Here is a 24,413-nt window from a genome sequence, read left to right as displayed (position 1 = left end):
TTTCTTTGGTGTCTGTTACAAGTCCTTGTTGTGCTCTAATAGAGGTTATATCTGCAAATTTTGCGTTAACTCTTAATCGCGTAGCTAGTAGGTGACTTGGTTTGGAACCTTGAGAGTAATGCTGTTGTCTTGTGCTACGTATTTGTACTTCAGATTGTTGTCTGTAAATGGCGTTAATCTCTATTTTTAGTAAATTAACTTGAGTTTCCAGTCGAGCCGAGTCGTTATATTGTAAAGAAGTAAATAATGTAGAGTAGAGCGTTTCTAATTCTGCCAGTTTTGAGCATCGATTCTTGCGTATTTTGGATGAAAAGCTATCCGTGAAATCCTTGATCATTCCCTTTACCGACATCCATAATATTCTAGGGTCCGGCACCGAGTTCACATTATCTGGTAGGAATACTGAAAGAGCTTCTTTGAGTTGTGTAATGAATTCCTTGTTATTCAGCAGTGTTGTGTTAAAGTGCCATCTTGGGGCTCGGGATGATAGTACACCAAATGATCCTTTTAGGAGTAAATAACAATGATCTGATAATGCATTGGGTACCATCTCCACTTCATAGTTATCAAATAGTCTCGGTGTTGCGAAAACATAATCTATTCTGGATAGTGTTTTATGTCTTGCTGATCGACAAGAGTACTTCCGGGTCGTGGGGTTGAGTGATCGCCATAGATCGTTTACACCTGTATTCTTTGCCCAATCCTTTAACGCATTAGATGACTTTTTTTGTTCATTGGAAAAGTTGGGATTAGATTTATCCAACCCACGGTCCCAAATGGCATTAAAATCAGCACCAATTATAAATGAGTATTCTGGAAGGTTTAACATTTCCCTAGTGAGTGCAGTGTAGAAATTATTTTCGTATAGATTTGGGGCATATACCGCTACCAACGCTATTTTCCTATTCTTGTGTATAATCTTAGCTATGGTTATCCGACCATCTGCATCAGACCATACTCCCTTCAATTCAATATTCAATTTCCGTTTCACGACTATAGCAACTCCACGGGTTCTCGTTCCAAAAGAAGAGTGACTAATGTTATGGTATGTGTTGTCCGCTAACGTAGTTTATGTTGATTATTTATTCCCCCAGTGTTCCAGATCATTATATTCAAACTAGCCATAATCTATACATATTGATTTGTATTTGTTGGTAATATTTCTGGAGTGCGAATTCACAATGGATTTATATCCCACTGTTGAGTTCCTGTTGAGAGCCGAGCATAAAAACATACATATATATAAAAAAAAAACTGAACCCCCCTCCCCTACAGAGTCGTACAAGGTACCTATTTGATACCTCCTTCTCGTACAACCTCAAGTTTCAAGTTTCAAGTTTCTTTAATAGTTGTCATACAGAAGTACAGAATACTTTCATACAAAATGCTTCTTACTGCTTCAACCTCTTCCTTTCCTGCACCTCCGGTCTGCCCAGGATGAGCAATTTATCCTAATCTTTCCTATGTATACCATAGGATCTATGCTTTAATTCTAATTTAATAGAATGTCACCTGTGACCAAGCCTCTCTCCCCTTAATGTAATTATAACAGGGGTGTGAAGCGACATCTGCAACAATAGGTTGCAGAGGGTGCTTGGCCACCACTGTTGAAGAACAGGAACATGACATGCTGTAATGAGGCTCTTAGAAAATTGTGTTGTCTATTTTATCTACTTGTTGTATCTATTTTATCTTAACTCTTTCTTTGTGATTTATTGTATTTTTCTTGGGACCATGTTGGAAACAAGTCGACAGACTTTCACATGTTATCCTTGTACCCCTTGTTTTTATACTATTGTATAAATTGTATGTACTAAATAAAAATCAAATCAAATCAAATCAACAGAATGAAAATTATACCTCGATTGGTATATTCATTTAATTTTTTTTTTTTTTAAACCTTCTATTAACATTTTTTGGTTAGAACATTTCAGAATAACGAAATAAAGAATAAGAAATAGTGCTGTTTAGAATTAGATATCGAAAACCCATCTAATCCGGGAATATCTACTTAATTTAAACACCTTTGTATGTTTACACATCTAAATATTCCGTTATGACTCATAGCCTTCATGTAAGAAAAATAGGGTAATACAAATCTAGAATGTTCCAAAATGGTCGGTATCAAATCAAGATCTGCATATTACTGTGAATCTATATTTATATGGTGTTTAGCGTTTTATATCAAATTACTTATTTCTCAATGTTGTCAAAAGTTTGTATGTTGCCGTTTTTTGATGTCCATGCAATTGTAGAGTTATCCGTGAAAGATGAATCTTGTCATCCACTTCGTATCTTCTTCATGTATTCTTCTGCCGCCTTAAGCGAACGTAGCACGAATCTCTTTCCTTCTCCTTCCACTATGGAAATATTCGCAGGGTACCGTAGGATGGGGTGTAGACCTTTCTCAAATAGCTGGTTTACTACAACCTTGTAGTGGGCCCGCAGAGTTATGGCTTGTTTGCACATATCTTCATAAAACCACACTCTTTTTCCTTTGTACATCAGTTTTCCCCATCTCTTGCGTGATTCCCTGATAATCGTGTCTCTTGTTGCAGTTTCCCGTAGACTAGCTATTATCACTCTTTCCTTGTTGTTTTTATTATAGTTTTCAGATCCAATTCTGTAGCGTTTGTCCACTATCGGTTCTGTAGATAGGATTTCAGAACCTAGGATTTCGAATAATACTGCAGCAAACTTGCCATCTGTGCAGTCGACTGATTCATCCAGACCCACTATACGGAGATTGAATCTGCGGGCGTGCCGTTCTATTTCTAGCAGCTGGAGCAAGTTTTCCTACTTGTTGTCTTCGATCAACTGCCGGAGCTGTTTGTTTTCCAGTTGCATTTCCTTTGATACTTCGGCGATATCTTCAGATAGTTCCTTATTCTTCTCCTCTTGCTTCCGTGAGTATTCGATCCCAGTATTTGCAACCGCCGTTATGCGGTCGGATTGTGCTACAATCTGTGTCTTGATATCCTCAAGTTTAGTCTCTATGGCTATCTTAAATGCGGTAGCATTAGCCTCGACTCTATCCACAGCTTTAGCCATCTCAGTAACCTTGTCGGTTAGGATTTTCATCATATCTGTCATCTGCGTATTGAAGTCGGGTGGAATACTCTCCGTGACTGTTTCTGCTGAGGTCGTTTGAATGTTAGGATCCATGCTATTGTCGGGTTTTTTATTCTCCATTATTGTCCGCTCTTCCCTTCCCTGAACGTGTCACCGCACCGACTGCCGTTGGAGAATTTGCTTCACGTCTTTTTGAGCTATCTTTCTTTGGTTGCATGCTGCGTTTCACTGTTGATATAGTTAGTTGAAGGTCTTAGTTAATATATAAGTCGAGGTTTAAACACATTGGTGTTGTATAAAGTAGGTATTTAAGCGAAATTAACAAAAAATGGAGCGGAGCTTGTGACAGATATGACCGTCACATACTGTCGTCAAACCGGAAGTCTGTGTTCCACTGTTCTATACCACTGTGTCCCACTGTTCTATACCACAGCTACACTGGCCCATTTAGTCCACTCCGATCCGCCCACTTTGGTAGGGTAGGGCTGAAAAAGTTAGATGTAAAAATGAAAATTGCCACAGAAAGATGCTTAAAAATAGCCTACTAGCTCTTGCAGTGATTTCAGTCATCTTCGAGGCTACATGGTCTGTACGGCGGGCCAGTGTGGGCCAGTGTGAGTCGGTGTGTGGGCCACTAATGTGGGCCGGTATGTGGGCTGGTGTGTGGGGCGGTGTGTGGGCCAGTGTGTGGGCCAGTGTGTGAGTCTGTGTGGGGGCCACAAATGTGGGCCGGTATGTGGGCCGGTGTGTGGGCCGGTGTGTGGGCCGGTGTGTGGGCTAGTGTGTGAGTCGGTGTGTGGGCCACTAATGTGGGCCGGTGTGTGGGCCAGTGTGTGGGCTGGTGTGTGGGCCACTAATCTGGGCCGGTATGTGGGCCGGTGTGTGGGCCAGTGTGTGAGTCGGTGTGTGGGGCCGGTATGTGGGCCAGTATGTGGGCCAGTATGTGGGCCGGTGTGTGGGCCAGTGTGTGAGTCGGTGTGTGGGCCACTAATGTGGGCCGGTATGTGGGACAGTATGTGGGCCGGTATGTGGGCCAGTGTGTGGGCCGGTGTGTGGGCTAGTGTGTGGGCCGGTGTGTGAGTCGGTGTGTGGGCCGGTGTGTGGGCTGGCAGTGGCGCCGGCAGGATTAAATTCCATAGTACGCATGCTTGTTCGCACAGAAACAGTCCGTCCAGATGATGTAGCCTACATAGCGCTCTACTACAGATACACTACCCAGAGCGCAACGACACACATAGGTGACAATAGTGTGTGTGCGCGCGGGCCAGAGTGACTCTGAACATCTCAGGCTGAATTTGTGTTCCCTAGCCTATCCGTGACATCGAACGAGAGAAACTCATTGCCATTTGGAGCATACCGTAGCGTAGCCTAATTCTCCGACACCGTAGCCTATTCTCTGACAATATAAGCCTTCAGAATTTTTTGTTTGTTGTCCTTTTAATGAAGGAATACTCTCCAAATCAGATAACATGGACGATTGCTTCTACTGTGCGAGCTGCCTGCCATTGCTGTTTGAATGAAGATTTGCTTCTGTGTCGTCTAAGGCTGACCCCTATTAGTCGAATAGTCGACTAATCAATCGAAAGGAGCTGTAGTCGACTGCCAACCTCTTAGTCGAATGCAAGAAATAAATAAAAAATTTGAATTTTCTTATTTTATTTATTTAAAGGGGCTATGTACTGCTATTCCTAGCACTATTTGGGCAACTTTACACAATTCCTGTTAGTCTATTGAAGACATCTGTACGTTTTTTTTCAAAAAAATGCATTGTTTTATATTTCTAATCAAGTACTCAAAACCATCATTTTCCAGCTTCAAGATTTCAGGCTGTTATGGCCTGGCTCCGCCCATAAGCACTTTGAGTGACAGTCAGCCCACACAGTCTGCGAGTGGTAGACAGAGAGAGAGAGAGAGAGAGAGAGAGAGAGAGAGAGAGAGAGAGAGAGAGAGAGAGAGAGAGAGAGAGAGAGAGAGAGAGGGGGGGTGGGAGAGAGAGAGAGAGAGAGAGAGAGAGAGAGAGGGGGTGTGAGAGAGAGAGAGAGAGAGAGAGCTTCTTCCAGAGCGAAACCCGACACCTCTGCACACACTCCGGAGGGAAAGAGAGAGAGAGAGACAGAGGCAGCAGGTCCCCCCCCCCCAAGTGCTCCCTCTCTCTCCATCTCTCTCTCCCTCTCTCCCTCCAGAGCGCACGCAGAGGCGTCGGGCCCCACTCCGCCTCGCAGCATGAGGAAGTGGCTTCCACTCGCTGTCTAGTCTAGGTAGAATGGGGGCGGGCATTAGCTCCAACCACAGAGCCAATCACATCACTGTGCGCTACCCAGCGTCCGAATGACGTGACTCAGCGTTCAAATCAAAATGGCCTGATTTACTGGAGGAGGAAAGGGGCTGAGCTGAATCAGAGCAATCCGCCAATATGGTATTTAGACACTAAAACACATTGATACGAACTCCTATTACTATAATACAATGCTAGAGACTGAAAAATGACATTTATAGTACATGTCACCTTTAATTTTTTTTTATCATTCTTTCCAAAAGAAAAGAGGCCTAGAAGCGTGGCTAACACTAATGGCACGCATATCAGAGGCTAACTGCCTAAGAAAACAGGCACAGAGGCACTGAAAGAGGATTTCACCCATCTAATGAACACACTAGACTAGACAAATATCAAGATGTATCCATGTATCCATCCATCCAATTGCATGCTTTTGCAGAGGACAAGAAGCCTTTCGTCGACTCCTCACAGCCCAAATGGAATGATCTCTCCTCTCACATGTGTTTGAGCATGTTGTGTCGCTCCGCTCCGCTGCTTTTGCCTATCGCTATTATAATGATTTATTACAGCCCTTTCAACTTTAATTACTCTGTATGTTAACTCCCAGTTCCTATGGTACTTTTCCAGAACTGTGAATCTTCTTATCTATTCAGATTTTTTACCACAGTCGAAAGAACGAGTAGCAAGATTCTCCGTGGGAGGAATAGCCGTCTTATCAGCTACACACAAAGGACTATGTCGGAAGGCAAGGATATTTATGAAAGACGAGGAAGGCTTTCCTTGTTTTTTTGAGTTTTAACGAGACGGAAGACGACAGTGGTTTTGGTCGTGTGAGTAATAGCACAGCTCCAGGGCAACGGAACTGCCCCGTGTAGGGGAGAGCGACGGAAGCTGCCCCGTTTAGGAGAGAGCGACAGACAGCTCTCCTGTATGATATTTCATAAAGACCCCGGTTGTGAAGTGAGTGACCCACCATCACCACCACCACCACCACCATCACCACCACCACCACCATCATCACCACCATCATCATCATCATCATCACCACCACCACCAGCTAAGTACCTAGCTTAGCTTCAGCTTAGCCTAACCTGAAAAGACAGGAAATAAGGGAAGATGCCGGGACTCGGCTCTCCCACAGAATGTACTAATTGCTTGGAGATGAGAAAGAGGATTGTAGAGCTGGAGGCTAGGGTTTCTACCCTGTACCAAATACAGCAGGGTGAGCAACTCATTGACTCTATTTATGAAGCTACTACAAATATAGCCAACAATACCATGATTGAGAACTGGCCTATGCTAGTAGCTACAGAACAGCACCACCCAAAAGACGGTCCTTGGCACAACCAAGGAGCTAGACCAAAGCAGTGGATCACCGTCAAGGATAAAAGGAGAAATAAACGATCCAGGACCTCACCCCCGGTACCGCCAGGAAATAGTTTCAACCTACTCTCGGAAACACGCATATCAACACCCAAGGCAAAGAGACATAGAAGCGTGGCTAACAACGCTAACGAAGCAAACAGCGAGCGTAACGGAGCTCACGCTAACGACGCTAATAGCAAGAATACCGGAGCTCACGCTAACACTAGCGAAGCAAAGAGCTGGCATGCCGGAGCTCACGCTAATGCTAGCGAAGCACACGCTAACGACGAGACGACGAGGAAAACAGAGCCACTAGCGACACGGCTAGCAAACACGACCCAGACCGAGCGAACGGCTAACAGCGAAGAGACTATCATGCGCCGAGAACGTTGCGGTAGCCAACGCCGAAGGTACGGGACCAGCGTTAACATGCCGGCTATTGAGAAGGCTAACGAGGCTTCACCAAGGCCACAGGACTGTGGAAAGAACCGGCAGACTAGGCCTAGCCCAAAAACAAACGGCCCCAAAACTGTTGGAAAGAAAAATGCTAACCTCACACAGAAAATAGACTGCATACTGATTGGAGATTCCACAACAAGGTATGTGGAGATGGCAAACACAGAAAATATCTGTCTAGACAATACATCTGTGAAAGAGCTGGCCGAAAAACTTCCAACACTAATCAGACCGGGAATAACAAAAATTGTCATTCACTCTGGATCGTTTGACATCCTGCGAAAGAAGACTGGCACAGAGACTTTGAAAGACGATTTCACACGTTTAATGAACACTAGACAAACATCAGTCTGTGTACACAAACACTGATGTGTCCATCAGTGGACCAATTGCATGCTTTCGCAGAGGACAGGAAGCATTCAGTCGACTCCTAAATTTTAATTCATGGTTAGGGGCTGCATGTCTCGTGCATGGCCTGAAATTCATTGACAACTTCAATGTTTTCTGGAATAACCCAGAACGTTTTCAAAGAAATGGCTTCTTCCCAAATTGCTTAGGTTCAAAGCTCCTATCAGCAAACATGCGTCATGCCTTGATGGCCTCCAAGAATATTAAGCTCATACCAGCACGAGAGATAGTCATGAAGGACACAATCTCACCACGAAGTACAGCAGCACAAGACGTCCCCCCCCCCCCCCCCCCCCATATCACACAAGGCCATCTCGTCTGATCAAATGTCCCCGAAAGCACAGTGCAGTCAGTACGGTGCAGTATAGCACAATTACCATGCCATCTCTCAAAACATACAAGTAATCATAACCAGCCAATGGCATGGTGAAAAATATACGCCATCAATGCGTTTACCTGCTATTAACCTCAGGGCCATCACGGTCAAGCCAAAGCAGACCTCCTCTAAAGAAGTTTAACAAATAAAATTAGCTTTCCTAAATGTCAGATCACTGAATAATAAAACATTCTTAGTAAATGATCTGATTAAAGAAAATAACTTAGATTGCATCTGCCTAGTAGAGACATGGCTAAATAATGACACAGCTACATCAATAATGATAGAAGCTTGTCCACCAGACTATAACTTTTTTCAAATACCCAGAAAAAATAAAAGGGGCGGAGGAGTTGCAGCAATCTTCTCCTCAAAACTCTTGTTTAGAATCACAGAACTAGGCGAGTTCATGTCAATGGAATATCTTGCCATTGAACTAAAAACAGAATCAACTATTATTGTCACAATATACCGCCCGCCTAGACACTCACCAATATTTATACAGGAGCACTCTGAACTGATCTCACTATGTGTTACCGGATATGATAAGGTGATCCTAAATGGAGACCTGAACATCCATTTTAATAAGAAAACAGACTCCAAAACTATGGAACTAAAAAATCTACTGGATAGCTTTGTCCTAATACAGCATATAACAAATGCAACTCACCGGCTTGGGAATACACTAGACTTAGTTATAACAACAACTGGGCTAAGCATAACAAATATCTCAATAACTGAATTACCTCTCTCCGACCATCACTGTATATTTTTTGATACTCAAATAACCCTTACTAAAACAAAAAAAGAAATCATAGTTAAAAAGAGGCTCCTAAACGACAAAGCTGAATCAAAGTTCATTGATCTTATCAGACTACATGAACCACACAATCATGACAGCTCTCTAAATGAAATGGTAGAAAATCTCAATGATGCAATGTCATCTATATTAAATTCTGTCGCCCCATTAAAAACGAAAAAGAAGAAAACTAGAGCCTCGCCCTGGTTAAACTATAATACGGTCAACGAAGAAAAAAGGAAATGTCGTGCAGCGGAGCGAAAATGGAGAAAAACAAAAATCACCATATGCTGTGATATATACAAAGATGCTTTAACTGCTTATAATAAAACCATCCGCTTAGCAAGGAAAGATTACTTCTCTAAAATCATTACAGAAAATGCTGGAAACTCCAGAATCCTCTTTTCCACTATTAATGTACTACTCAACACTGCCCCTACACCTCCTCAGTCATCAACGGTTAAGTGTGAAGAACTTGCACTATTCTTTAACAACAAAATAACCTTGATCAGGGCCAGCATTACTCATGATGGAAATAAAGTTGATTGCGGCAAACCGTGCAATGTAACCATGAGAAGTTTCACATGCATCACATTAGATGTACTCTGCAAAACTGTCTCAGAATGTAACTCCTCCACCTCAGACATTGACCCTATACCTACAGCTTTCTTCAAACGGGTATTTAATAGTGTTTCAAGCCCTGTGCTAGATATCATAAACACTTCCCTTAGGACTGGTATTTTCCCGGATGCCTTTAAAACAGCAGTTGTAAAGCCATTACTAAAAAAACCTAACTTGGATAGTAATGAAATGGCAAATTATCGTCCAATATCCAACCTACCATTCATTAGTAAAGTACTTGAAAAGATAGTTTCAGTTCAAATAAATTCCTTTCTTGAAGAAAACAACATCTTAGAAGAATTTCAGTCAGGATTCAGAAAATATCATAGCACTGAAACTGCCCTCACCAAAATAATCAGTGACCTCAGACTAAACTCTGACGAGAATAAGATCTCCATCCTTATCCTGTTAGATCTCAGTGCAGCATTTGATACAATCGATCACGATATTCTAATCGATCGTCTTGAAAACCATGTCGGTTTCTCAGACCATGTGCTGGGCTGGTTTAAAACATACATCAGAGGGAGGAAATTCTATGTTAAACTAGGAGATCACATGTCTGATATATACGACAACAACTATGGAGTTGCACAAGGGAGTTGCTTAGGTCCTTTACTCTTCTCCCTTTACATGTTACCGCTGGGTGATATCATCAGAGAACATAATGTAGATTTCCATAGCTATGCGGATGATACACAACTGTACATATCTGCTGAACCAAATGATACAGCGATTAGCTCCATTACAGACTGCTTACTGGCAATAAATAAATGGATGAGTAAGAACTTCCTGAAACTAAACGAGAACAAAACTGAAATTCTAATTATCGGCTCCAAAACTAAAAAAGAAACATTAATAAAGAACCTGGGGGGACTAACCCCTTGGATCAAATCTGAGGTCACTAGTCTTGGGGTTATCATAGATTCAGAACTGAACTTCAATTCTCATATTAGCAAAGTGACAAAAACATCGTTCTTCCATCTCAGAAATATAGCAAAAGTACGACCATTTATTAATCAGAACGATGCTGAGAAGCTAATTCATGCATTCATATCTAGCCGGTTAGACTACTGTAATGCACTTTTCACAGGTCTCCCTAAGAAAACCACAGAGAGGCTTCAGCTAATCCAAAACTCTGCAGCCCGACTGCTAACTAGAACCAAAAGGAGAGAGCACATTAGTCCAGTCCTAGCCGCTTTACACTGGCTTCCTGTAACATTTAGAATTTACTTTAAGGTCCTTCTCCTTACATACAAAGCTCTAAATGGACAGGGACCTAGCTACATCGCCAACACTCTAATAAATTACACACCAGCAAGAACACTGCGATCATCAGCTGCTGGACTACTAGAGGCTCCCAGAAGCAGTCAAAAGAGGATCGGTAATGCAGCCTTTATCAACTATGCCCCAAAACTATGGAACAAACTACCCCAAAACATCAGGGAAGCCAACTCGCTAGACATCTTTAAAAGACAGCTTAAAACCTATCTCTTTGCTCAGGCATTTCACTGATAGATATCTGCTACCACCTAGTGGCAAGAGGAAACATCAGGGATATCCTGACACAACTTGTATTTATTCTTACCCTGCCTACTCTTTTACACTGCCTATCAAATTCATGTGTCGGTTATTGCACTTTTTACTTCTTACTGATGACTATTTTTAAACTGAATCATTTTAAACTATTCTTATTATTTGCTAGATCCAAATGTGAAACACTGTGATTATTTGTTCATGAATTACAGGAGTATTACTGAATAGAGAGCCTATTAGGATGCTAGATCCTAATGTGAAACACTGTGATTTGCCATATCTTGCTATGCTCGCTCATGCCTGTATTTTTATGTCCGTCGGTTATTGCACTTTTTACTTCTTACTGATGACTATTTTTAAACGGAATCATTTTAAACTATTTTAAGTCCCACTATTTAGCTATGCTCGCTCATGCCTGTATTTTTTATGTCCGTTCTATTTTATAATTTTTTTTTCTTTTTACTATTTTTAAACTGAATCATTTTAAACTATTTTTACTATTTGTGTTACTGAAAACTGTAAGCGGAGAGCCTATTGGGATGCTAGATCCTAATGTGAAACACTGTGATTCTACCTGTCTATCTTTTTATGCTCGCGTATGCCTGTATTTTTTACTGTTGTGAAGCACTTTGAACTGCAACCTCTGTATGAAAAGTGCTATACAAATAAAGTTATTATTATTATTATAAAAAATATATATATTATACTTTTTGTTTCAACTATTTTTTTTCATAGTCGACTAATAGTCGACTATCGGCTAATTTCGGCCAATCAAAGTCGACTATCCAAATCCTTAGTTGGGACAGCCCTTGTCGTCAAATGTTGTGCTTAGTGAACAACGTGAGGCTGCCTGGAGATATAGCTCTAAGGTGGAAGAGCTGCTCAGCAGACGGAAGCAGTAATCTAACATCTGATTTCAGATTTTTGATACACTGTTTCTTCATCAAGAAAGCTTTTTCATAATTTGGATGGCATTTTACTAACTTCAGTGTCAACCAAGAATGATATGCAATTCGAAATTGGCCCCTGAAAAAAAAGAAATGGTGGAGCTTAAAAAGCTAGAATTAATTATAATAAAAAAATAAAATAAAAAAAAAAAAAAGCTAGAATTAAAAAACAAAAACAACAAGTGACTTGCTGCGAAACATGCTGGTGATGTAGAGTAGGACAGTTTAATTGGGGGAGAGACAGAGAGAGTGACAGACAAACAGACAGACAGAAAGACAGACAGACAGACAGACAGACAGACAGACAGACAGACAGACAGACAGACAGACAGACAGACAGACAGAATGACAGACAGAATGACAGACAGACAGACAGACAGACAGACAGACAGACAGACAGACAGACAGACAGACAGACAGACAGACAGACAGACAGACAGACAGACAGACAGACAGACAGACAGACAGACAGACAGACAGACACAGAGACAGAGACATAAAGACACAGAGAGAGAGACACAGCAAACAGGCTCTTGGAATGGGTGTCTGGGAGGAAGTGGGGGGTCTTTCGATGTTGATTAAACGGCAAGCAACTAATGTAATGAGTGCAAAATTAAATGACAATAAATCGAATCTAACTGAAATTGTGTAGCACAGACCTTTCTATGGATCAAAACCTCAATATTATTATGGTGTAGTTAATACTTCATGTATCCTTAATCCCTAGGCTAAAAAAAAGGAAACGTATGCCAATGACAGGAAGTAACGGTATATGTGTGTGTGTGTGTGTGTGGCGTGTGTGTGTGTGTGTGTGTGTGTGTGTGTGTGTGTGTGTGTGTGTGTGTGTGTGTGTGTGTGTGTGTGTGTGTGTGTGTGTGTGTGTGTGTGTGTGTTGTGTGTGTGTGTGTGTGTGCACTGTGCACGAGTGCACATCTAGGGGCGGGGTGTAGATTGGTCTCCCTGATGTTGACTCCTTAGCCACAGCCTTGGGTTGTTTAATACTGGATGAGTGTTTCATAACGGCCGTTGTGTGGGCCAGTTTCGGGGCCGGTGCGTGGGCTGGTGCGTCTGAATGTCCCGGGCTGAATTTGTGTCCCAGTCCGCCCCTGACTGTGTTCCACTGTTCTATACCACAGCTACACTCACTGTGTTCCACTGTTCTATACCACAGCAACACTCACTGTGTTCTGCTTGTTTCCTGTCAGACAACCCTCGTTTGGTGAGCCACGTGCCCGTGACAATCCAGGTGTTGGACATCAACGACAATGTTCCATCCATTGCTGGGGACAACGATGACATCATCGTGTGTGAGGGCACCAAGAGTGGACAGGTGGGTACCTCACAAGTACCTTCATCCCCATCCCCACCATCACCCTGACACAGCTGGCAGGGCGATAACAGACATTTTCTATTTATCTTCCTATTCATGAAAGGTACATGTAGGGCTGGTACACTGTAGATCGACTACTGTCAGACAACTGATAATATGTAGATAATAAACACATACATAGTATTTTAGACTGGTATTGGGCCTGATTCTGATCCACTTATCACTTTCATCATCATGTCCACTTATCACTTCCATCATCATGTCCACTTATCACTTCCACCCTCACTTCCACTATCACCTACATCCTCCCCCTCCCAGATATATATATAGTCCTTCAAACATTATGTGACTCTCCCTATCTCTTTTTTGTAGGCTTGCCCACACACAGACCTATGTATTTCCCCTCTGCAACACAAGCTAGCTCACAACCCCATACTGTACAACACACAGAAAATGCACACCCATTTGAACCACCTAAAACAGACAGATACATACAATAACACTAGATGACACATACACACCCCATACAAAACATACACATTCATACACACACGTACATGCATTGTTTCTCTCAAACACCGGCTAGCACACACACCACATACTGTACAACACACACACATGCATATAAGACGAGATGACACATACACACCCCATATAAAACATTCATATTAATACGCACGTATTCTCACCATTTAACTTTCTACTTTCACACACACACACACACACACACACACACACACACACACACACACACACACACACACACACACACACACACACACACACACACACACACACACACACACACACATGCCCTTATCCGTTCCTCCTTTTGTTGTGTGTGTGTGTGACACCATCAGCGGAGGATTTATCAGCATAGCTGCAGACTTTGCAGCCTCTTGAACCCATAAATTATTCAGACTGCGGTGCACGCCGGTGCCTCCACTACCGCACCAGATAGCAGCAGAAATCCTGGTATTAAACCGAACGCCGGCCCTCCCCCCCAATTCCTCCCCACACCCTCCTCTACTCTACCGCTCACAAAAAGTGTTTATCATCCCCCATTCAGATTTGGCCCCCGCGTGCAGCAAAGCACGACAGCTAAGATCCATATCACAAACGGTTCCTCCTCTCCTAGTAAATGCATGCACGCACACGCACACACACACACGTACATGTGCACAGGCGTGAGCATGAGAACATGTGCACACGTGCACCCGCGCGTGCACGCAAACATACATATACAGGCATGCTTATCCACACGTGCACGTAAGGCGCATGCGCTTCCTCATCACATTACTTCAGTCTCTGCAACCTGTCTGTCTCTCTTTCTTCTCTCTATCCCTTTCTCTCTCTCTTCATATGTTTCTACTTGAATAGAGATTCTGGCTGCAGTGTGTATGTGTGAGTGTACACATGTGTGTATGTGTGAACACGTGTGTAATCAGTTCGCTTGGCTCCAGGCGACAGACAACGAATGTTAACACAGAAAATGTCGAGGCGGCTTTTCCTTTTTTTCCGAATTTTTTTCTCCCCTTCTTTCTCCGCTCCCTGGCGCTCCGACAAATTAACTCAGATAAACTTTGTGGGAATTTCACTCAGGCCCCTCATGTACGTCAAATGATTCTGTTACATTCGAGGAAAGAGCAACATTAGCATAATTGATTTATGAGAGAATGGGGCCTAAATGTATGTTTTAGGTTTGGGGGGCATGCGGTGCATCTAATATTCATGATGTGCGTAATGCACAGAGCACATTTGAACTAGTAGCATGCTGCAGACCTCTGGCTATATAACATATATCATCCTAGGCTCAATAATTGAGGTGTAACTAGAGGTTGGGCTGATTGAATCATCCACACACCTAGACCTTCTTGTACAAGAACAGTGGACTGGAAGAGTGAACACAGGGTTGTTCAGGTGTAAGTAACATGTTACTTAAAGGTGCTATGCACTGCTATTCCTAGCACTATTTGGGCAACTTTACACAATTCCTGTTAGTCTATTGAAGACATTTGTAATTTTTTTTTCAAAAAAATTCATTGTTTTATATTTCTAATCAAGTACTCGAAACCATCATTTTTCAGCCTCAAGAAATCAGGCTGTTATGGCCTGGCTCCGCCCATAAGCACTTTGAGTGACAGTCAGACCACAGTCTGCACTGGTAGAGGGAGGGAGGGAGGGGGGGGGGAAGAGAGAGAGAGTTCAGTTCAGTTCAGAGTTTTTATTTGCCACATGGAATAATACAATCATAGTTTCTTCATTAAAAAATCATAAATAGTCATTCCATGGACAAAAGGAGCAGGAAGAAGAATAAATCTTATAGTTATATAGTTACCTGCCCCTTATTCCTAAACTAACATGTATTTTCTTAATGGTCGGCGTATAACCTTATTTACACAAATAATAATTTATACCATGAGAGAGAGAGAGAGAGAGAGAGAGAGAGAGAGAGAGAGAGAGAGAGAGAGAGAAGCCCCTCCCTCTCTCTTCCTTTTTTTCTTTCTATCACTCTCCCGTTCGGAGGTGTGTTGTGTCGCGCGGACCTCCGTGCGGCAGGTCCCCCCCCCCCCCCAAGTGCCCCCTCTCTCTCCCTCCCTCCCTCTCTCTTCCTTTTTTTCTTTCTATCACTCTCCCGTTCGGAGGTGTGTTGTGTCGCGCGGACCTCCGTGCGGCAGGTCCCCCCCCCCCCCCAAGTGCCCCCTCTCTCTCCCTCCCTCCCTCTCTCTTCCTTTTTTTCTTTCTATCACTCTCCCGTTCGGAGGTGTGTTGTGTCGCGCGGACCTCCGTGCGGCAGGTCCCCCCCCCCCCCAAGTGCCCCCTCTCTCTCCCTCCCTCCCTCTCTCTTCCTTTTTTTCTTTCTATCACTCTCCCGTTCGGAGGTGTGTTGTGTCGCGCGGACCTCCGTGCGGCAGGTCCCCCCCCCCCCCAAGTGCCCCCTCTCTCTCCCTCCCTCCCTCTCTCTTCCTTTTTTTCTTTCTATCACTCTCCCGTTCGGAGGTGTGTTGTGTCGCGCGGACCTCCGTGCGGCAGGTCCCCCCCCCCCCCCCAAGTGCCCCCTCTCTCTCCCTCCCTCCTTCTCTCCTTTCTCTCCCACTCGGCTCTCGCTGATGAGACGAGGCACCGCAGCACTCGCTGTCTAGTCTAGGTAGAATGGGGGCGGGCATTAGCTCCAACCACAGAGCCAATCGCATCACTGTGTCTATCCACAGCGCCCAGTGACGTGCTCAGGGACTTCAAATCAAAATTACCCGATTTACTAGAGGCACAGAGGGGCTGGGCTGAAACGGAGAAATTCGCCAATATTGTATTTAGACCCTAAAACACATTGATACGAACTCCTATTACTATAATACAATGCTAGAGACTGAGAAATGACATTTATAATGCATGGGACCGATGTACAACAAGATTTACAAGATTTGCAATCTAGTAATCTTGTAAGGTGCATTTTGGGCTTAGCACCTCCCTCCAACGACTGTGATTGGTTTGAGAAATACCCTAGTCTGGCTATGCGAGACTAGTACTGCATTTCTCAAACCAATCGTTGGAGGGAGGTGCAAAGCCCAAAATGCACCTAGCAAGATAGCGTTGAGGGAGAAATGTGTATGTCTGAACCAATGGGATGCTACTGTATACGTACTGTCAAAATAAAAAATGGTAAATCGTGCATTAATATAGCGTTTTTTATCCAAATCGCTTTACAATTTGTTCCACACATTTTACCCATTCACTCACACATTCACACACAGATGGCAGAGGCAGTCATGCAAGGTGGCAACCTGCTCATCGGGAGCAATTAGGGCAGGGGCGTATTTGACGCCGGGGACAGCGGAAAGTGTCCCCCCCGCGTTTTACCGTCCAAAGAGCTGAGTCTGACTACCTGTTCTATTATTATGCAAAGAGCAGTAGATGGGGGTCGCATTCTTGCCCTGCAAGGGCCAAGTACCCACTCGCTAAAGTACTTGTCTTTGCATAATAATAGCTTGGGTCGTCAGCCTAGGTGTGTGTTAAAATACGTCAAACATATTGTTTACACTGTCTTTCTTCTATTATAACCATCCCAAATCATATTCAGAAAGTATCACAGAGACTTCTATTGACCAAGGAATTAGTTATTATTTCGCGGTTTATTCACATAACGTTATATTGTTTACACTGTCTTTCTTCTATTATAACCCTCCCAAATCATATTCAGAAAGTATCACAGAGACTTCTATTGACCAAGGAATTAGTTATTATTTCGCAGTTTATTCACATAACGTTATATTGTTTACACTGTCTTTCTTCTATTATAACCCTCCCAAATCATATTCAGAAAGTATCACAGAGACTTCTATTGACCAAGGAATTAGTTATTATTTCGCAGTTTATTCACATAACGTTATATTGTTTACACTGTCTTTCTTCTATTATAACCCTCCCAAATCATATTCAGAAAGTATCACAGAGACTTCTATTGACCAAGGAATTAGTTATTATTTCGCAGTTTATTCACATAACGTTATATTGTTTACACTGTCTTTCTTCTATTATAACCCTCCCAAATCATATTCAGAAAGGCACACACACAACATATTCCAGTTAACGGTATATTTTTTTAATGATTCGTTATGGCGTAATCAATACTTCCATGCGTATAAATTGCGTTCGCAACCTCCGTGTTTTGGGGGTAGTCATCAGAAACCTCGGATCCGGGATTCGCTCCCATCCGTCGGTCAAGAACTGTGGGTTTTCAGCCTCTCTCTCTGGAGCTTAACAGAGTTTCTGGAGGAGTTTCTGGAGGAGCTTGTCGCGGCTCATGCGCATGCGCACGCTCAACCAATCAGAGAGGGGCTTCGCTCAACCAATCAGAGAGAGGTCTGCAGAAATAGAGTTCAACCAATCAGAGAGGGGTCTGCAGAAATGCGGCTACGGGCCCTAACCCCCCCCCCCATCGACGTCACTCGCCACGCCCCCAAATCTGTCCCCGGCACACATTGAGAGAGAGTTACGCCACTGAATTAGGGGTTATGTGTTTTGCTCAAGGACACTTTGACATGCTGCCCGGGAGGAGCAGGAATGGAACCGGGAACCTCCGGATTACCAGACGACTGCTCTACCTCCCACTCCTACCTCCCACCTCCCACTGTCACCCATCTATTTTAAGTCTAGTTAATTGATCTAGCTCTTGCTACAAAGACTAACACCAGACAACAAGTATTGTAAACACTACCAAGTACTAAAACAGACCTATATTCTGAATTGCAGTGGGTTAAAGGGCTATATCGGTATGGTGATAACCCCAGGTTAAATTTATCTCCTCGTCACGCTAACAAATTGTAGCCTCTTGTCAAATAAATCGATGCACGCATTGGACCAGAAAAGTGCTATAGAAAGTGGTGAGTTCATGAAAATAAACAACGAAGGAGAGAGAGAGATAGAAAGAGAGAGATAGAAAGAGAGAGAGAGAGAGAGAGAGAGAGAGAGAGAGAGAGAGAGAGAGAGAGAGAGAGAGAGAGAGAGAGAGAGAGAGAGAGAGAGAGAGAGAGAGAGACGGCTTGGTACAGTAATTCCATCAAACAGCAACCTCTAGGCAAAAGAGCCCTGCTTGGTATTGCACTTTGTTTACATTTTGTTTTGGTCTGACGTGTGGGTTGGAGTTTAGTAACCTATTGTATTAGGTTATTTCTTCAGAACTCTCTTGGCAGTAGCAACTCCTCCCCTATACCCACTGAAATCCAATCTACATATCAGACCAAAACAAAGTGCAGTACCATGTCATCTTTTGCCTAGAGGTCGCTGTTTGATGACATTACAGATTCTACTTTCAAGTGTGGTTAGTAACACAAACCAGAATTATATGGTACCTGTGATGGAGCAGTTTATTGCTTCATGAAGGGTATTACAGTACCATTGACTGAAGGAATGCTTGTTGTCTGGTCAATGTAACATAATAAGGAGACGGTAGCCAAAGTAACCAACAAAAGATATTTAATTAATATTTACCATGGTTTTTGTGATCAAAGGGTAACATAAAATAATGACAAAACAAAACACAAAGCTGTACAAACAGGATCAGCATCAAATCAAATCAAATCAAATTTATTTATAAGGCCCGACAACACACGTTAATGTCCCCATGGGCCGTACAGGTCTTCTTTAAACAAGTCAAGAAGAAAACATAACAATAAGTCAAGAACAGAACAAGAACACCATAAGGTCCAAACATTTTTTAGATGAATGCAAATAAATGAAAGAATGCAAGCACTCCCAGACATACCCCACGCGAAGGTAAGGAAAAACTCACTAAAACCTAACAATAGGGAAAAAAGCTCCACAGGCAGTGTGGAGGAGAGAACCCTTAGAAGGGCCATTCAAGGGGGGATCTCCCTTCTTAGATGTTGGTGATAGTAGTGTTGCAGACGGACAGTTGGTAAGCATGCACTCATGTGTGTAGTGAAACACAGATGAGTGCATGCAATAGCAACTGAACATTTTGAAAGATTAAATCAGACACAGGGGAGGACAGAACAGTTATGCATGAGGGAATGACGAGATGAGACACACCCGGGTTGATTACAAATGGATACACCTGAGAGGGAAATGATAAGGACTACATGACCAGGACAGGGAACTACAACTAGACATAACACATCACACTGGGAATACCTGATCAGGCCACAAACAGACCCCACACGTAACACCCCCACACCCAAATGCATGTACATACCCCAAAGTATAATGGGGAATGAACATAAAAAATTATTCCTTAACTTATAATAGAAAGAAACACTAGGAGCCACTTTTATCCATACAACATGTAGTCCACGTATTTGCTTACTGGGCTCCGATGCACCATGTTGTGTGAACTTGTTCCCATGTCATATACATAGCACCGCCGCCAAACCAAAAAAAATGTCACCACCATCGCCTACATCACCGCTGCCAGAGGCTACGGGTTTGTCACCAAAACTCCATTTCGGCCCGCCCTCCGTAACTAGGCTTGTCAAAAAGCACTTTGTGAATTAATACAAACTCATCGGCGAGACTTGCAGCCACCGAGCACTTAGTCACTTTCTGTTCATTGATATACATCGCAACATTTTCAGGCAAGCAATAAGATTTAAATTCCTCGAGAAGAACAAGTTTACCAAGGTATCAACTTTCTCAGACGCACACCACCAGTCAAACAATAGCTCTTTCTCATAAGCCAATTCCACGTAGGTCTGTGCATTGTTCTTTCTAAAAGCACGAAACGTTTGCCTCCGGCACCAGCTCGTACGCTCTGAGGATAGCAGCCTTCACCACGGTGTAAACCCTGGGTGTTTGGGCAAAGTGACGCGTAAACGTGTTGTGCTTTCCCGGTGAGCACGCTCTGGAGAAGTAATGTCCACTGGTCATTAGGCCATTTCAGAGTCGTTGGCCCCACTACCAGGGAGAAGGGGAGTCCCGTCCACCCGCCCGTCCTAACGAAGGGGGGGAGGCAGTCAACTCCACCAAAGTGCGAAAAAGGGGGAACCAGAGACCCCTGAAAAATACACAGCACAGGCGAGACCCCGTGTGACACATCACCCCGTGGCACACAGCTACACACCCCTGCTAGCCCACCAAAGGCGAGACGCAGGAGAGGTCCCAGACCTCAGAACCGCCTGGGAGACAGAACCCCCAGTCATGTCCATGAGGGAAAACTTAACGAAGGGACCCGGGGAGGACCAGGAGGCCGCAGCACAGATGTCCTCCACCGAGGCCCCCCATAACAGGGCAGCAGCCCGAGGGGGGACCTTTCCAGCCAACGTGCAGCAAAAGGCAACGCCCCCGCACAACCAATGTGACAGGTGCTGCTTGGACAGCGCCTCACCCGCGCAAGAGCCACCGTAACAAACAACGGAAGCCCTGAGAGCCCGAGTCCTGAGTGTTAGATCCTGATCAATCGGCCAGTATCACGTCTTCATCTGTTTGGCTTGTGTAATCATCTCCCCATCTGCGTTGTGTACTTTTAATGGTCCTGACGTCTCATATACTGGCTAATACAATCCTTATCTCTCCCTGTTAGTGCGATCCGCAAACCATAATAATTCTCCACCTTCGTAAGAATTCGACACTTTGACAACGTACTACCTTACAAGGAAAAGCGTTGTTTATTGATATAAACAGAAGCCTCAGCCCAGATGTTATCAGATTGTATTTTCATTGCTATCGTCTCTGCTGTTATTCAGTCCAATAGTGGTCAGGCCTGGTCGTTAGCCTGAACCATCCTCGTGTTAGCCGAAGCTAATGATGATGTGGCATTCCCCCCCCCTCTCCGTGATGAGAGGAGAGAGTCTCTTCTGGTTTCTTCCCTCTTAGTCTCAGTCAGATCTTAGTCTGCCCTTACCCGGAACCACTGTCACCTTTATAGGATCTTCGTCCTAGCAACGACGGCCCACCCCCTTCTGGTTGTCATGTGCCGCTGCCATGACAACTGCTAATAACCTTTCACACATTTCAAAACGTTTCATTACTGTCAAAACCTCCATCGCACTCTGCCTCTGTGCCCCCTGTGCTGCTCCGTTATCTTTGTGTCCTGGATCGGAATTCAAAACATTCTGCTCTGCTAACGCGGCCTGTGCCTGTGAAACCGCTTGTTCACCACCGTCTATATCATCCTGTGATGATAATGGTATTACCCTCTTAAAGCGTCTCTTTATATCAGTTTATAAACCAAATATACATTGAAAAAACAACCCCCAGTGCACGGACAGGACACGACAGGTGAAGGCCTGCCTCCAACTCACTAGCGTGAGGAGGCGGATGAACGCCTGAACCACAATATCCCTGGAGCGAAAGAGCTCCGGATATTCTTTGGCACGAAGACTGGATTAGGCCTCAGAGTCGCACCGCTATCGGCCGAATAGACAGGCACTCAGGCCGCACCGATAGAGCACACAGCTCACCCACGCCTTTAGCGGAGGTGATGGCCAAAAAGAATGCTGTCTTCAAGACAGCAGATCCAATGACGCCTGCTCAAGAGGCTCAAATGGGGCCTCCGACAACCGGCCCAGGACCAGTTGGAGGTCCCACTCGGAGACAGAGCACGTTCCACAGGCTTGAGACGCCGAGCGCCAAGCAGGAATGTTCCACGAGAGGGTGGCTGACCAATGTTCCGCCCCCACACTTGACCATACGCCACTCCCCAGCGTAAGCCGCGGTAGAGGACGGAGCGTGCACGTACCGGATAGCGTCAACCACAGAATAGTCAAGACGCATCCCCACCAGATTCACACTGTCACCAGCCAAGCCTTTGAGGCTGCCCCAGAACAGGAGGCAGAACAGAGTTCCGCGTGCCTGAGAGAGGGCCCGCGGTGACCACGGAACAGGCCACGGTGGGGCCACCAAGAGCTGAATCAGGGCCAGGGACCACACAGCTGAGCCCCGGCCCAGCGCGACCAGGACCAAGTCCCGCGCTCCTGACGTACCCGCCCCAACAGCTGAGCTATCAGGTGTAAGGGGGGGAATGCGTACAGAATCCCGGACGGCCATGGAATTGGTCCCAGACCTGCCCGACTATGTCTGGACGTAGTCCCCACTCGTCAGGGTGAGGACCACCCCGCGACATCACACCTGCACCCACATTCTCCCTGCCGGGGATGTGGAGAGCCCTCAGGCAGAGCAGATGGAGAACGCCCATAGCCAGAGCCCGACCGCCACCCGGTGCAGACGGGGGGAGTGCACTCATCCCTGTCTGACAATATACGACGCTGACGTCGTGTTGTCCGTTCTGACCAAAACATGCTTGCCCACCACAAGGTGGTCGAGTCGTTTCAGGACCAGAAGGACAGCCTTCAATTCCAACACATTGAATGTAGCACAGACCGGGCAGCATGGCAGCTGCCCCCTACTGCGTTGGCCCGACACGTCCCCCCCCCCATCCCATGAGGGAGGCGTCGGTGAAGACTGTGATGTGTGACAGCCTGCTGCCCACGGGGACCCCGCAGGTGAGGGCACCAGACCCTCCCCAGAAGACGAGGTTCCCCAGTACTGACATGGGAACCTTCAGCCGCTTCCACATGTCTCACACCAGGTCCATTTCCATACTGGAAAAAACCACCTCTGTAACCTCCTCATGAAGAAGAGGCTAAGAGGGACCCCAGCAGCAGGCTCCGTAACCGTCCTAGGACGGAACCTCCCGAGCGCGTCGAGAACCCAACCACTCGCCGCCGCTCCGAGAGGGATGCCCATATAGACCTTGAGCTTAGAAAAAGCCCAAGTACTCCACCCGTTGACTGGGAAGAGGAGAACTCTACCAGTCTACAGCAAAACCCAGGCTGGTGAGACACCACCTGCCTGGTATGAGACCTGGCGATCTACCCTGACCGGCCAAAGGACCAGAACGTCATCCAGGGCAGTATACAATTCGTAACCCCCGACGACGCAGAGGCCCCAGCGCGGTCTCCACGCACTTGGTGAAGATGCGGGGAGCCAGAGAGTAGCCGAACGGCAGCCTCTGGTACCCGTACGCTAAGCCCTGCAAAGGAAGCGTAAGTAAGCCCTAGGATGGAATATCGGGATGGGAACACGCATCCTACAGGTCTATGGAGGTGAACCAGTCCCCCACCTGAAAGCGTCTAACAAGTGGGAGATGGTCAACATTCTGAACCTTCCATGGGACAAGTCCAGTATGGGTCTGACACCCCCCCCCCCGATTTCTCGGGCACCAGAGAAATACTGGGAGGAAACGCCACGCATCGCGTCCTCCTTTGGGACCACGATGATGGCTTGCTTTGCCAACAGAGATTGGATCTCGTCGGCCAGAGCTGTCACTGCTGTTGACCCTGACAATAGGGTCTGTACCAAACCTGAAAACGGAGGGTGGGGTTGTGCAAACTGCAACACAAGTCCCCGCCTCAGCGTTCTCTCCATCCACCTCGACATATAGCACTGCTGTAGCCATATGTGATGATAATCCCAAGCGCACCCGCCGCCACTTGGCGTTGGTCCGCCAGGAACCGTAGATAGGCGGCCCGGTCCCACCCGCTGTGCGTTGCCAACCCTGGACTCGCCAACCGTGTGAGCAGGGCGTCTCGTGGAGCTGGGATATCGCACCCTGACACTACCAACGAGGCAATCGCACCCAAGGGGGGACCCCAACAGAAAGGGCCGGTTTGATACGGGGGAAGCTGACATCACACTGTGTGACAAAAGCTCCCCCACTGAACACCTCCCTGGCATGGATTGCTGAGGAACTGTTCTACAGCTGGACATGCAAGGCGTGA

General features: G+C 45.2%; 1 protein-coding gene across 1 annotated transcript in view; it reads left to right on the top strand.

Moving 5' to 3' along the window:
• Positions 1-24,413, top strand: part of LOC311239439 (cadherin-18-like) — a gene marked incomplete at both ends in the record, with an annotated part of 794,617 nt that overhangs the window by 514,597 nt on the left and 255,607 nt on the right. The window contains 1 exon segment of the mRNA XM_084327744.1: positions 13,055-13,179. Coding sequence (XP_084183870.1) covers positions 13,055-13,179 — 125 coding nt within the window.

Source organism: Notolepis coatsorum, assembly GCF_963971535.1.
Source record: "Notolepis coatsorum genome assembly, chromosome: 13".
Taxonomy (NCBI): Eukaryota; Metazoa; Chordata; class Actinopteri; order Aulopiformes; family Paralepididae; genus Notolepis; species Notolepis coatsorum.
Note: the sequence above shows the minus strand (reverse complement) of the source record. Positions and strands in the feature narration are given on the sequence as shown.